We start from the raw sequence: 16694 nt of genomic DNA on the forward strand, positions 1-16694 counted from the left end.
GAAACTATTTTAAATACATACTTCTTTCCAAATGAAACAAAAAGAAGCCTCAGTAATTGAGTTATTAAACAAAAACGTAGTTCAGTATAATTTGTCTTTTTAAACTTCTGAGTATGCCTGCTTATTTTGTTTATGATCATCTTCGCCAACAAAGTGATTACTTACTGTACAGCTTTTATAGTCTTAAGAATTCAGTTTGCTCACCTTGTTGTTGTTGTCGCTTCTGTAGGAATTTCAGTGAACATTACCACTCCTTGTGTAAAGCAGTGCATCACCTAGCAACTGCTGATTGCATTTTCTCGCTGGCCAAGGTCGCTAAGCAAGGAGATTACTGCAGGTAATATATGTTTAATTTCTCCCCTCTTACAGTGCTTTAGAACAGATGGAGTCATTCACTTGATGTTATTGTTTTTATTATAACGTTTTAACATTACTCAAATGTGTTGGCATCTTGGTAAAGCTGAATATCATATGCATATAGTTTGATTTAAAATTAACAGATTCCTTTCTTGTTTTACCATTGAGTACAACGAAAGCAGATGTTCACTGTAACCAGAGGTGAATGTTACTTATTTTGGTTTTCAGGATTATGTGGGTGACATTTTTATAAAGGAGCAGTCCTTTCATTTGTTAGCATTCACTTCAACACTTTATGATATGTTATAATGTTATAAAAATCTCATTTAAATATCATCTAAATCAGATATGGGTGAGACTTCAGGTATGATTCATTTTGAGGCAAATCGCACTCAGTTGTCTCAAATTGTTCTTCCTTAAGTCTAAACCTTAAACTTGAGCCAAGTATTTGGCCTGTCCCTCTGCCATCTGGGCCCCACTAGGGGACAGGGGTCCTGCTTTCCAGACCCACTGGAACAGTAGTCTTCCCATGGCTTTGCTGGGCAAAACTTGGGCCTTAGGCCGTGCAGCCCCAGTGGTGGTTCTACACCTGGGCCTGCCACAGGTGCATCTCTGTGGTGGCCCCACATCCGCTGGCACCCTGTGTCTGGGCTCGCTCCTGCAGCTCTCTCAGGCTGGAATTTTGCACTGGTGGCTCTCTGTAACTCCTCTGGGCATTGACCTATCAGGGGCTCTCTGGAGTCTCTTTTTTAAGAGTACCAGCCCATTAATGAGGGCTCTATTTTATGGCCTCATCACCTCCTAGGGACGTAGGTTTGAATACTGGCCTGGTTATTTAACAGCTAACCTTAAACAACTTTTGTAACCTCTCTGATCCTCAGTTTCTGCATTGCTAAAATATCTGCCTCTTCGAGGTGTTGTGCAATGCAAATGAGATAAAGACATGAAACGTCTAAACAGGACCAGGCAGATGATAAACAGTAAACAGCAATTATTACTCACAAGTGTTAAAAAATCAGAAAAAATTAAGTATTGTAAAAATTCAGATGATAAACACTGAATAAATAGCAGTTATTACTCACAAATGTTTCTTCAAAAATCAGAAAGTATTAAGTACTATAAAAATTCTTTGTCTTGGGGAGTTCCCATTGTGGCACAGTGGAAATGAATCTGACAAGTAACCCTGAGGTTGCGGGTTTCATCCCCGGCCTTGCTCAGTGGATTAAGGACCCAGTGTTGTGGTGAACTGTGGTGTAGCTTGCATATGTAGCTCAGATCCTGAGTTGCTGTGGCTGTGGCTGTGGTGTATGCCGTCAGCTGTAGCTCTGATTCGATCCCTAACCTGGGAACCTCCATATACCGTGGGTGCAGGTCTAAAAAGAAAACAAACAAACAAAAAAACACAACAAAAAGTTATTTGTCTTTAATAAATATATCTGAACTTAAGGGTTTAAGGGTTGTTAGTATCTTTCATACCTAGAAGAATTTATTTTAAAAAATCATTTTTCGTTTTCTATTAGTTTGCGGTCTTGTCTGTCTCTTTAAACATGGTAGGCATAGTTATCTTAAAGTCTGTGTCCAATGCTGCAAATATCTGTAGTCCTGTGGGTCTGTTTCTATTGTCTGTTGTTTCTACTCATTTTCATTTGTGTATTTCCCTAAATGCCTGGTTATTTTGATTATTTTTCTGGGCATTTACAAAATCATTTATAGAAATCATTTGATGTTACATTTCTTCTGAAAGGGTCATGTTACAAGACACTGATGATGTTCTGGCATCACTTAATCCATATCAGGGCTTGAGATGATTGAGAGATTCAAAAGGTGCAGTTCTTACCTCACATGCACTCTTATGCCTGGTGTGCGGTTGCTTGGTTTCTTGATCCAGATTAAAAGCTAACAGCAGCACTCAGAGTCAGCTGTTGCCTTAGAAATCAGCAAACACCCTTCCTGGCCCTCTGTCTTACCTGAGATCCTGGCACGGCAGTCCCTTGCTACCAGATTATCAGGTGCTTTTAAGTCACTCTTTTCTATACTTTAACCAAGTTTTTATTTGTCCTCAGAATGATTGTTCCAAACCATCTATTCTATTAGTAAGACAATTTCAGGAAATGTTACATGCCCAAATACTCCAAATTGAATACTATATATCTCATATTAAGAAAAATCCACCTAAAAATTTTTAAATGGAAAACCATGCCATTACCTTTAAGTAATACAATCAGTCTCTTTTTTAGCAGCCATAAAATTGAGTGTAAATAGCCATGGAACAGTAAACTTTTATTTAAAATGCTTTTTAAACTAGTATTTAAGTATCTGAAGTTTGTGCTTTTGTCTTAACTTTCCAGCTTGTTTAAAGATTTTAGTGCATTTGAGTTATTGAAGTTAGTTCACATTGATCATTTGGCTTCATAATTACAGTCTTTTCTTTCTAAATGCTGTTAGGACATTTTATTCACTTTAGTCTAAATCTTTATGTAAAGGTTTTTATTCTAGGTCTTTCTATTCAGTTTGGATTCTGGACATTGTACTATTTTATAGATTCTGTTTCTGCAGGTCATTTAAAGGAGAATGATACAATTTTAAAAATATAAAATAAATTTATTTAGGTTCAATATTTCATCCTTTCCAGGCAGTATCTGGATTTTCTCAGTTCTTTCTCCTTCAGTGCCACAATATACCATCAACATGATTTTCATATCTTTCTTGCTGTATAGCATTTCAACTCTCTGAGTAATCATTTGCTTCTTACAATACCAGGGAGTGTTTTGTCATTATATAATTTTTGGGTTTTTTTTTTCTTTTTTTAAATTATTATTTTTTAATAGTTATTTCCCCAATACAATTTTTTATTTTCTTCTGTACAGCATGGTGACTCAGTTACACATACATGCACACATTCTATTTTTGCACATTATCGTGCTCCATCATGAATGACTAGATATAGTTCCCAGTGCTACACAGCAGGATCTCATTGCTAATCCATTCCAAAGACAATAGTTTATATCTATTAACCCCAGGCTCCCCAACCACCCATTATATAATTTTGATAGCAACAGAGTAAGTCAGTATGGATTTTAGAGCAGAACAAATCACTCAAATTCTTCCTCTAAAGTAAAACCTTCCTGAGAAGTCATATCAATGTCATGAATAAGATAAGTTGATTTCACTTGGCTGAGCACTTAGGATTTTATTTTAAAACTGATAGCACTTACAGTTGGTTTCTTTTTTTTTTTCCTTGTACAATAAACCCATTTAGATTAAAATTTTCTTTCAGAATTATACTCAAATTCAAAAACTGTCCTTTTCTTATGCTTTTAAATGTCCCTTTCCAAATGATGATTTCAAATTAGTCACATACTTTAATCACTTCCTTTGGAAATGTGAATGTACTTTAAGAATCGTAGAGTTTTGTTAGCTGGGTATATTTAAGAAGAAGAATTTAAGTGTCTAGAAAAGTAGTATTTCTTGGTGTTATGAGTGAGTTCAAAAATGTGCTTACATGAAAACGTTCTGATTCTAAGCACCTGAAAAAGTCATTGATAGGATATTATGATGAAAAAGAACCAAAAATGGCCAAGAAATTGGTGAAAAGTTACTCAACCTTAATAATCAATGAGTGCAAATTAAAACAATGAGAGAACACTGTTCACCCACCATGCTGTTAAAAATTAGAAAGTTTGATGATACCAACTTTAGGGGAGGGTCTGAAAAGTCACCTTCATATCCTCTGGTGAGACAATAAATTGAATACAGCTATCTAATCTGTTAAAAAAATACGCATACCTGATAATTTAGAAATTATGCTTTAGTAGTTTCTTCTTGCTTAAAGAAACACTTGGAAATACACACATATATATGGTTGTTCATCACAGCATTGTTGACAACATTGAAAATCTAGACAGTCTAATGTTCAACAATGGAGAACTGGAGTTCCCGCTGTGGCTCAGCAGTTAATGAACCTGACTGGCATCCCTGAGGATGCAGATCAATCCCTGGCCTTGCTCAGTGGGTTAAAGATCTGGCGTTGCCATGAGCTGTGGTGCAGGTTGCAGACGTGGCTCGGATCCCGAGTTGCTGCTGTGGCTGTGGTGTAGGCTAGCGGCTACAGCTCTGATTGGACCCCTAGCCTGGGAACCTCCATATGCTGCGAGTGTGGCCCTAAAAAGAGAGAAAGACAAAAACAAAAACAAAAACAAAGCAAAACAACAACAACAAAAAAACAAACCCACAATGGGAGAACAGCTAATTCATTATGCAGCAGCTTCTAAGGAATGCTGAAATTCCCTTAATCTTTGGTATTCCATACTGTCAGGATTCATTGGACCTGATTTCAGCTTTTGAGTATTTTAAAGATCTTCCAAATAACACAGATTAAAATTTACTTTTTATTGGAGTTCCCCTTGAGGCTTAGCGGTAATGAACCTGACTAGCATCCATGAGGACGCAGGTTCAATCCCTGGTCTCGCTCAGTGGGTTAAGGATCCAGCGTTGCCATGAGCCTCGGTGTAGGTCGCAGATGCAGCTTGGAACCTGTGTTCCTGTGGCTGTGGTATAGGCTGGCAGCTGTAGCTCTGATTTGACCCCTAACCTGGGAACTTCCATATGCTGTAGGTACAGGCCCTAAAAAGATGACAGCAAAAAACTTACTTTTTATTAACAAGGGGAATAAAATTTATTCTCCCTAGGTCTTACCATATGGGTCCTTTTCTAAATCTAAGATGCATTAGGGGATCTTTAATGATTTTTAAAAAGGGGAATAAAATTTTTTCTGCGTAGGACTTACCGTATGGGTCCTTTTTATAAAACTAAGATGCATTTGGGGATCTGTAATGATTTTTATCTTGCTTATTTATGTCTGGAATGCTTTACTATTTCATCATCCTAGGAATTATTCGTCATTGTTTATCAGTTTTTCCCACTATGCTATAAAAGTCTAAAATGAGGAAGCTGGAGAATGATGCAAAAGTGTGATAGCGAAATAGAAATCACGTCAGTCTTCAGTTTTCTCATTGAATTACCTGAAGAGTTATATCATCTTTCAGGAAGATCTAAAAGAAGACTGGAGATGTCACCGTTGTAGTCTGCTTCTACCTTTGAGGGAACACAGTTGAGAATTCAGAATTTTCCGTTTTCCACTCATGATAGCCCAGGGAAAAAAATGGACAGAAGACATTTCATCATTATTAGATTAATCAAATGGCAAATGTGAAGAGAAAGATAGTACTGCTCTAGATACTAATGATGATGGTGAGATTTCTTGTATAAACAACACATCAGATTATGAGTGTTCAGATAATAAAATCTGGATGCATTGTCTTGAACTCTAGAATTACTGTGTGAGTAATTTATTTGTGAGGGCAAAATGAAATATATATTCTTAGCCAGTTTGTTAGTCCATAGGAAGCACACATCATGTAATGTTTAGTGACAAGAATAATCAGGACTATCCCATTTGCTAAAAGGACATGTGTCAGTATTCTTTTATGATGTGTTTATACTAAAATTTACTTGATACTCTGTTGGTAGATAGGTGCCGAAGGCAAGAGAGCGAAAGGAAATAGATGGAATAAAAATGCTCATTTGATTGATTATTCTGATTGTACTTATAAATGTAAGAATGAAAATGTTTTGCAACTTTGGAGCAAAGATGGCTATTTTCTCTTTAAGAAAATTATGAGCTTTAAACATTTCAAAAAATTCTTCAAATACTGCATTTTTGTTGTAACTTGGTAAAGAACCAGAAATGATGCTAAGCTAAAACCTATTAGAAGTGTATTAAAATGTAGAATTCATAATTATAAACGAACACGGTCTAGGTGCATGTGTGACAACTGACGAATAATCAGTTATATTCATAGTGTGTTGCCCATTCCAGGCATATAGGCCTTCAAAACCAGTAAATTATGGGGGAAAATTTTGAGATTTCCCATGTTTGAATTCTTACTGTCGTGAGGTCCTTTTAAAGTGTTCTTTTTTATTCTCAATTCTGCAAATGATTTGCAAGATGACTTAGAAATATTAAAAGTAAATAAAAGCATTCATTGGACCCATATGGTAAATGGGAAAATCTGTGTTTTATGTGTACTGAGGAATATTATGGGGGAGGGAGTAGTTGTGGAATGATATATTACAGTATGATTCTGGTTTTTGGTTTTGTTTTGTTTTGTTTTTCTTAAATCGCAGAGCAATACAGCGAATATATATAACCTTGAGTGCATAGAAGAAGGTTGGGGAGGGTAGACATAAACTGATCTCAGTAGTGACCTCTGAGGAGGAGACAGAGAGAAGGACATTGCTCACAAGAGCCTAGATAAATAGATAAACCTATAGATAAAAAGCAGAAGTATAAAACCCTAAAAAGCAAAACCAGCAAGGCAAACAAACACGTTTTTATATCAAAAAAGTCAAAAATACTAAAGACCATAGAAAGATGTTTTAATTAAATAGAAGTTGAAAATTTTAAGTCATTCTGTCCCCAAGCCCAACACATATTTATATTGATGTAATAATTAAATCCAGAAATCATTTATTTTGCTTATTACCAAATTTTCTTTGTTTTGCTTATTACTGAAAATGATTTAAGTGGCGATAATGTGAACTGCAATTTTTATTAATGACACTATAGAATAGTAGGAAAATAAAAAATTAAAAGGCTCTTTCAAAGGTACATCTCAGTTATGGAGCCATTGTAAAAGTCTGCTGAAGTTTGTGCTTAGAGCTTAATTATAATAATTGCCTTTCCAGGAGTTCCTATCGTGGCTCAGTGGTTAACAAATCCTACTAGGAACCACGAGGTTGCAGGTTTGATCCCTGGCCTTGCTTAGTGGGTTAAGGATCCGGCGTTGCCATGAGCTGTGGTGTAGGTCGCAGACATGGCTTGGATCCCGAGTTGCTGTGGCTCTGGTGTAGGCCGGCGTCTGCAGCTCCGATTGGACCCCTAGCCTGGGAACCTCCAGCGGCCCTAGGAAAGGCAAAAAAAGACAAAAAAAAAAATTGCCTTTCCAATTGGTTTTATAGTTTAAACTTTAACTTTTATACTCAAAGCCTTCTTCTGAACATATGTTCTTAAAGGTTTTGTTGCATGTGTGGCAGACTGGCCACAAAAATTGTCATGCTATCTTAGAGCTTTTTTTAAAGGCTATTTCCTTGCCTTGTAAATTGAAACATGCTTCTTTTTGCAGACCAACTCTACAAGAAGAAAGGAAAATTGTAATAAAAAATGGCAGGCACCCTGTGATTGACGTGTTGCTGGGAGAACAGGACCAGTATGTTCCCAATAGTACAGATTTGTCAGTAAGTACCACATTGCGGCAAAAAATGAGTAAAAGATGATAACATTGATCTGACACGTTTAAATACCAAGTAATGTTTTAAAAATTTACCCAGTTTTTTTTTAGCTTTGGCTTTAAATCTACCAATCTTTGGCTATAGTTTTATATTCACCATCAAACATGGAATTGGTGCTTTTTCAACGAAAGATTATCCATAGAGGGAATGATTTAGTAACTAAAGGATTAGCCTTCTCCTTGGTAAACTAGGAAAAATATTTTGTTTATAAATGCCCACAGATGCTGATGGTGTGGAATCATACCATAGTTTCACACATTACTGTGTAATATTTGCTTTGTCTTGTGCTCTGCTGTTTTCAAATGTTCTGTGAAAGAATCGCAGATGCTTCAGTTGATTTCAGTGATAAGAACTTTTGTTGCTTAAGAGGTTCCCATCCTAGCTCAGCAGTAACAAACCTAACTAGTATCCTTGAGGACGTGGGTTCAATCCCTGGCCTTGTTCAGTGGGTTAAGGATCTGGCGTTGCCGTGGGCTGTGGTGTAGATCTGAGATGCAGCTCAGATCCCAAATTGCTGTGGCTGTGGTGTAGGCGGGCGGCTATAGCTCCGATTGGACCCCTAGCCTGGGAACCTCCATATGCCATCAGTGTGGCCCTAGAAAAAAAGAAATTAGGAAGAGGTCAATTTGTTTAAAGTCATATTAAGGAATTTAGATTTGTTATTTTTCCTAAAGGATTGAAAATACTAATAAGAGAATAATTAAAGCTGAGGAAAAAAGTCAAGTGTGTATATATGTGTTGTGTGTGTATTACATTAAGTTACATTGTCAAAGGTAAACAGAACCATACACTGATTAAAGTGGTAGGAGTAGGTTTATTCAATAGTATTATATAGTGAAAAGAGTCCAGCTTGAACTAAACTCCACTTTAGTTTGTATAGAGATGACTGGGTGTTTTAAAGGGAGAATGAGGGATAGGGAGGAGGAATGGGTATGGGCAGGTTCAGTGGAAACAAACCTGAAACAAAGTGGAAACAGAAATTTAGAAAGGAGATGGGTTAATGTGAGACGTTTCTGGGTTTACTAACTGGCGGCTGGTGCCAACACCCTCCCACAGAGACGGAAAAGGCCTGTGCGTTATCTCCATGAATGTTTGCATTTCAGAGAGAGGACCTCACACAGTTCTGGGTGGTAGAAGGTTTCTCTCTCAGAGGGGCAGAAAAGGGGTTTATAATTGCAGACTGTCTGCTCTAACAGAAGGTTCGGGGTCTCTCCACCTATCGGCAGGTTTTGGCTGGAACAGATGTAAGTTCTCTCCCGGCATGTGGTGCTTTCTCAGGCAGGCACTTGAAGGGGGACTGGGGTCATCCCAAGAATGCAGCCCTGAGCTGTTAGAAACTATGCAGGCATTTGTTCTGGTCTCTTACTGGAGAGGGTAAATGAAATCGTTTGTGCTGAGAGGGTGCAGTTTTTATAGGCCAAGGTTGAGACCTAGTCATGTAAGGAACTCAGAGGAGCCTGACTGGAATTTGGTCAAGGGGAGACTCTTGGTCAACATAGACTAAAATAAGCTTGTGATGAGATGAAGGAATTACTATGTAGGGAATAATGAAGTGAGACAGGTTGTGTCAGAGAATGAGATACCTGACTTCAAGAGTGCAGAGGCTGGAGTTCCCTTTCTGGAACTCTAGCGGATATGAATGCGACTAGAATCCATGAGGATGCGGGTTTGATCCCTGGCCTTGCTCAGTGGGTTGGGGATCCCACGTGGCTATGACTGTGGTGTAGGCCAGCAGTTACAGCTCCAATTCGAACCCTAGCCTGGGAACTTTCCTATGCCATGGGTGAGGTCCTAAAAAGACCAAAAAAAAAAAAAGATTGCAGACATAGTCTTGTTCTGGGTGTTGGCAAGATCCTAGGATGGCCATGGTAGGTGAGTAGCAGTAGAGAAGTTCTTTGAAGATGGGGAGATCAAAGAAGAGAGTTTGAGAAAAAGTCAGCCATGTGCCTCTTGAAATCTAAAGCAACAGGATTTGTGCTGAAAGGTGAAGATGGCCCAGGTGTCAGAGATTCCAAGGGATGGTGACAGGAGACTTAGATGTGGATGTCGATGCCTGTGGTGAAGACAAGTAGAGATGGTTAAAAACAAAAAAGGGTAGAGATGGAAAAGCCCTAAAGAAAAAGATACAGAAAAAACCTCTGAACCCTCAAATAAATATTGTAGGATGTGGCAAAAAGCTCAGCCTCACAATGAGAGGACTGCAGGGGACTAAGAGCCAGCTTTCAGTTTAAGTCAGTGGGGTTAGAAACACAGAAATATTGGGGAATTTTCAAAGAACAGTGAGAAAATTCGGAAGCACTCGGAGCTTAGGTCAGAGAAGGGAAGCCGGGAGGAGCAGGGGAGTTGGAAATAAGACAAAGTAACCCATCTTGGGCCGTGAACAAGGATGACAGCGATGTGAGCCTGGTGAATTGGGTTGGCCACAGAAGTGGTGAGTGAAGGGAAATGCTTTGAATTACATCTTGTTCAGTGGTACATTTTGATATCATATAGAGACTTGGAGTAGTTTATAACCAGATCCCCCGTGTCCGAAAACGTGTCTATTCTCATTAGGAAACTTGTTAAGTTATTTATTTATTTATTTATTTTTGGTCTTTTTGCCTTTTCTAGGGCTGTTCCTGTGGCAGATGGAAGTTCCCAGGCTAGGGGTCGAATCGGAGCCGTAGCCACCGGCCTACACCACAGCCACAGCAATGCCAGATCCGAGCCGTGTCTGTGACCTATATCACAGCTCACAGCAATGCAGGATCCTTAACCCCCTGAGCAAGGCCACGGGTCGAACCTGCAACCTCATGGTTCCTAGTCGGATTTGTTAACCACTGCACCACGACGGGAACTCCTAAGTTATTTAATTTATCAAGCCAGGTTAATAAATACTAATGTATTTATTGTCTTTTAAAGGAAGTCTCTATGAACATAAGAATTTCTTTTTTGGTTTCCATAATACCAGTAGGGTGTAGCTTTTCTTGAGACAGTAATGCAGTTGTACCATTTAGTCCCTTGGTTTCAGGAAAAAGGAGGTTCATAAATCACTTGAAACATCATTTCCTTTTATTGTTCCCATCCCGTACTCAATCTCAAGTATGTTATCCTTGACACTGAATTTTTGTTTCTTTTTTCTTTCCTTTCTCATTTTTTTCCTTTTCCCTCTTTCTTTTAAATAATTATACTAGTTAATAAAGCACAATTTGAAAAACTAAAATAGCTTAAATTACAAGAACATTTTAAAGAATCATTGAGCTCTTACCTTTAAATTTCACAAAATAAATAGAGTGGTTTATTCCAGCAACCACCTCAGAATATTCCAGAATATTCCTTTTTTTTTTACATACACTTTTTCTAACTTGAGTAGGAGTTGATATAGAACTGTTGCTATGGTGAAATGCATTCTTTTTTGCAGGGTATGAATTTCTATATAGGGATAGTGTTGAGAAAGAACTTAGTATGTAAAATTCCATTTAAAATATTTTATAGGTGTTAATTATAAAATATACTCTGAAAATAATTCCCTGAAAGTCAAATGGCATTGTTGCTTTTGATAGTCATGTAATTTTAAGAACTGGTCTTTTGTACATGTGATTACAAGTATACTTTTCTGAATTCTGTATTATATGAACTCCTTATAGTACCTCTAAACCAGCCAACTTATTGCCCACTTGTCCTCTCCCAGTTTTAAAAATACTCATTTTTTTCTTCGCATTTCACAATCTTGCCTTGTTTTATGATTTTTTTTGCTAGCATAGTTTTATGAATATTTTATTCTTACAGGTTTTGACACGGTTACTTTGTGTCAGTATTGTGCTTGATGTCAGGCTTACAGAGAAGAAAGAGACCCGGTACCTCTCTAGTCTGATGGGAGATAAATCCAATTAAATTAACACCAGTAGAGAATTTACACAGGCTATGAGGGAACTAACGGATTATCCAGTATAAAGATTGGTAACAGACTTGAACAGGCATTTCAAAGTAGAGGATATCCAAATGGTTAACAAACTAACGTTTCTTCTGGCAGGAAAATAGCAAAGAGTCACATACAAAGGAACTGTGATTTGAGGTGCTTGTGGAACATTTGGTGAGGCATATATAAAAGCCAGGAGAGAGGGCTGAGCTGAAGTTAGGCATGAATGATGATGGTGCATGTCCGGGGAGTTGAGATTCTGGATCTGTCACTCAGGCAGATTGTATAAAAATGTAAAGAAGGCTGAGGAAAAAAGCCCTTTCAAGCATTAACACTGAAGGAATCGTTTCACTGAAAATAGGTTTAAATGAAGGAAACTTTTCAAGTATCTGTTAAACATATCCCTACCTAATGTTTAGCATTTATTGTTTCAACTGAACATCAAAAAAAAAAAAATACAAAAAAGATTTAAAAACAAGATGCTATTGTATATTCTTTTGTATCCATTAAGACCTAGCTCTGCCTCATCTTCTAGGAATCCTTGTTTGACTTCTCCAGGCATAACTGAAAGAATGCTCTTTTAAACCCTCTTTTTCTGGTTCCCTTCCCTGACTCATTATATAATCTGAGTATTTGTAGACTTAGCAGCCACTGGATCTGCCTACTTCCAGTTTATTCTCCACTCTCCAGCCACGGGGCTTTTCCTAACCTGTCATATCATACATTTGAATTAATACTTAAAATTCCAGCCATATAGTTCCCAACTTACTGTGCCTCTGGGACTTGGCAGATGGTCCTCCCTCTGCCTAGAATGTCATCTTCCCGCCTACTGTCCACACCCACCTCCCACACACCCACATACCACCCCACCCACCCTCCAGCTTCTGCTTGTTCTTTTAGTCTGATCTTGGTGTCACATCTTGCATGAAGCCTTCTCTACCAAAGCTGGGGTGGTACCCCGTCTCTTCCCCACAACACTCTATATTTCTCCCCACTTTAGTATTTATTCCGCTAAACTGTAATTGCCTCTTTTTTTTTGGTTCATGGTTCGCAGTGGACTATATGCTTGAAGAGAACAGGGATTGTGCTTCCCTGCTTTAGTTGTAACCCTGCTGTCAATCATGGTTCTCTGGCACATAGCAGGCATTCCATCTGGGTTGTTAAGTAAGGATTTGCTTGAAGTCTAGAACATTCTGGCAGATGGAAGTTCCAGGCCAGGGATCAAACTCGCACCACAGTGCAGCCTGAGCCACAGCTGTGACAATGCTGGATCCTTAACCTGCTGCACCACGAGCGAACTTCCACGGATAGATTTTCGATAGCAGTCAAAGTTGGGTTTTTGTTGTTGTTGTTTTGTTTTAATATAAATAATATAAATTTATTTATTGGGAGACTGAAAGGGAAAAGTGTGGTTGTGGTTTCTAAATTGGTGAGCAGGAGGAAAATGAGTCAAATATGCAAATCAGGAAGATTCCCAGGAAGTGCTGGAACCCTGTAGATCTCTGTAACCCAAGGGAAATCCAAAGCCCCAGTGTTCTAGCATGGGACAGGATGGACACTGGAGTCCTGGTCACATCCTCGTGCCTTGACGTCAGGAAGGTGCCATAGACCCTACAGCTGTGTGGGCACATAGTAGGTGTTCGCATATTTGTTACATGGATGATAAGGTGAGGGAGTATGGAAGGGGAGCAAAGACCACAGATTCTCCATTTCCTCCCTTCTCCCAGGACAAGTACTCCCAGAAATGCTAGTTTTGTCTGTATAAGAGTTTAGGTCTAATTATAACATTCGTAACCTGTTGACTCTTTGTACCTACTGACAAAGCAGAACAACATAATGCATTCCAAGATATACATTTGAGTTTTAAGGTTAATTTAATTTCATGGACAGATTATTCTCATGATTTTGTGTTTTCTTTTTAATTGAAGGATAGTTAATTTATAATATATTAATTTTAAATGCACAACACATTGATCCAGTATTTTTATAGATTATACTCTATATAATGTCATTACAAAACAATGGCTGTATTTCCCTGTGCTGTACAATATAACTGTGTAGCTTTTTTCAAATTTTATTTTATGGGTAGAAATAGCTTTTAATGATTGCCAAGGGGAAAAGAGGAAGAAATTTTTATAATAGAATGAAAAGTCTTTTTCTTTAAAATGGCTTATTAAATACAACTTGTTTTAAACTACAAATAATGAAAAACATAATTTCTAAAAGGACTGTATCTCTTTAAGTGGTCAATTTCATTGTTAATTTCTATGGCTTTTTCTCCCCATTTTTTTAAAGATTTATTGAAGTATAGTTGATTTACAATTTTGTGATAATCTCTGTTGTACAACAAAGTGATCCAGTTATACACATACACATATTCATTCTTTTTCAGATTCTTTTCCCATATAGGTCATCACAGAATATTGGGTAGAGTTCCCTGTGCTACACACAGCAGGTCCCCATCAACCATCCATTCCATATACAGTAGTGTGCACATGCCAATCCCAAACCTCCAATCCATCCCCTCCCCACACCCTGTCCCCTTTGGTAACCATAAGTTTGTTTTAAGAGTCTGTGAGTCTGTTTCTGTTTTGTAAATAAGTTCATTTGTATCCTTTTTTGTTAGATTCCACATGTAAGTGATATCATATGTTTGTCTTTAGCTTTGACTTACTTCATTTAGTATGCTAATCTCTAGGTCCATCCATATTGCTGCAGTTGGCATAATTTCATTCTTTTTATGGCCAAGTAATATTTCACTGAATATATGTACCACATCTTCTTTATCAGTTTCTCAGTCAGTAGACATTTATGTTGCTTCCATGTCTTGGCTATTGTAAATAGTGCTGCAGTGAAAATTGGGGCGCATGTATCTTTTCTAATTATGGTTTTCTCCATATAGATGCCAGGAGTGGGATTGCTGGGTCACATGGTAGTTCTAATTTTAGTTTTTTGAGAAACCCCCATAGTTTTTTTTAGTTGTGGTTTTATCAGTTTATATTCCCACCAGCAGTGTAGGAGGGTTTTCTTTTCTCCACATCCACTCCAGCAATCAGTGTTTGTAGACTTTTTTTTAAATTACTCAAATGAATTTATCACATCTGTAGTTGTATAATGATCATAACAATCTGATTTCGCAGGATTTCCATCCCACAGCCCAAGCACATCCCCCCACCCCTCAAACTGTCTCCTCCAGAGACCATAAGTTTTTCAATGTCTGTGAGTCAGCATCTGTTCTGCAAAGAAGTTCAGTCTGTCCTTTTTTCAGATTCCACATGTCAGTGAAAGCATTTGATGTTGGTGTCTCATTGTCTGACTGACTTCACTTAGCATGATAATTTCTAGGTCCATCCATGTTGCTAAAAATGCCGGTATTTCATTCCTTTTAATGGCTGAGTAATATTCCATTGTGTATATATACCACATCTTCTGGATCCACTCCTCTGTCAATGGACATTTAGGTTGTTTCCATGTCTTGGCTATTGACAATAGTGCTGCAATGAACATTGGAGTACATGTGTCTTTGCGAGTCATGGTTTTCTCTGGGTAGATGCCCAGGAGTGGGATTGCTGAATTAAATGGTAGTTCTATGTTTAGTTTTCTGAGGAATCTCCATACTGTTTTCCACAGTGGTTGCACCAATTTACAATCCCACCAACAGTGTACTAGGGTTCCTTTTTCTCCACACCCTCTCTAGCACTTACTGTTTGTAGAATTTTTGACAATGGCCATTCTGGCTGGTGTAAGGTGGTACCTCAGAGTGGTTTTGATTTGCATCTCTCTAATAATGAGTGATGTTGAACATCCCTTCATGTGTCTCTCGGCCATCTGTATGGTTTGTAGACTTTTTGATGATGGCCATTCTGAGTAATGTGAGGTGATATCTCATTGTAGATTTGATTTATATTTCTCTAATAATTAGTGCCATTGAGAATATTTTCCTGTGTTCTTTGGGTATCTGTACGTCTTTTTTGGAGAAGTGACTGTTGAGGCATTCTGACCATTATTTTTTGATTGAGCTGTTTATTTTTTTTTCATATTGAGCTACATGAGTTTATATATTTTGGAGATTAGTTCCTTGTTGGTTGCTTCCTTTGCAAAGATTTTCTCCCATTCTGTGGATTGTCTTTTCATTTTTTGTTAGGGTTTCCTTTGCTGCGCATAAGCTTTTAAGTTTAATTAGGTGCCATTTGTGTATTTTTGTTTGTATTTTCATTACTCTAGGGAGTGGATCTGAAAGATACTGCTGTGGTTTATGTCAAAGAGTGTTCTGCCTATGTTTTTCTCTAAGTGTTTTATAATATCTTGTTTTACATTGAGGTCTTTAATCTATCTTTAGTTTATTTTTGTGTAAGGTGTTAGAGAATGTTTTAATTTTATTCTTTTACTTGTAGCTGTCCTGTTTTCCCAGTACCATTTATTGAAGAGACTGTCTTTTCTCCATTGTATGCTCTTGCCTCCTTTGTTGTAGATAAGTTGATCATAGGTGCTTGGGGGTTATTTCTGGGCCTTCTATCCTGTTCCATTGATCAGTGTTTCATTTTTGTGCCAGAACCATATATTTTGAGGACTGCAGCTTTGTAATATAGTCTGAACTCAGGAAGCTTGACTCCTTCACTTGCATTTTTCTTTCTAAAGTTACTTTGGCTCTTTGAGGTCTTTTGTGTTCCCGTACAAATTTTAGAATTTTTTGTTCTAGTTTTGTGAAAAACGCCATTAGTAATTTGATAGGGATTGTACTGACTCTGTAGATTCCCTTGGGTAGTATAGTGATTTTGACAATATTGATTCTTCTAACAAAGAGAATGGTGTATCTTTCCATCTGGTTATGTCATCTTTGATTTCTTTCCATAGTGTCTTATAGTTTTCAGAATAAAGGTTTTTTGCATCCTTAGGTAGGTTCATTCCTAGATATTTTATTCTTTTGGTATGGTGGTAAATGGGGTTGTTTAGTTTCTCTTTCTTTTTCTTTTTCTTTCTTTCTTTTTTTTTTTTTCTCCCTTTTCATAGCCACACCTGAGACATATGGGAGTTCCCAGGCTAGAGGTTGAAATCAGAGCTACGGCTGCCAGCCTACACCACAGCCACA

General features: G+C 37.7%; 1 protein-coding gene across 1 annotated transcript in view; it reads left to right on the top strand.

The window, feature by feature from the left end:
- The window catches only part of MSH3 (mutS homolog 3), a 200456-nt gene that overhangs the window by 121065 nt on the left and 62697 nt on the right, over window positions 1-16694 (top strand). The window contains 2 exon segments of the mRNA XM_021084495.1: window positions 230-337; window positions 7542-7653. Of these exon segments, the coding sequence (XP_020940154.1) occupies window positions 230-337; window positions 7542-7653 (220 nt within the window).

Source organism: Sus scrofa, chromosome 2 (assembly GCF_000003025.6).
Source record: "Sus scrofa isolate TJ Tabasco breed Duroc chromosome 2, Sscrofa11.1, whole genome shotgun sequence".
Classification (NCBI taxonomy): Eukaryota; Metazoa; Chordata; class Mammalia; order Artiodactyla; family Suidae; genus Sus; species Sus scrofa.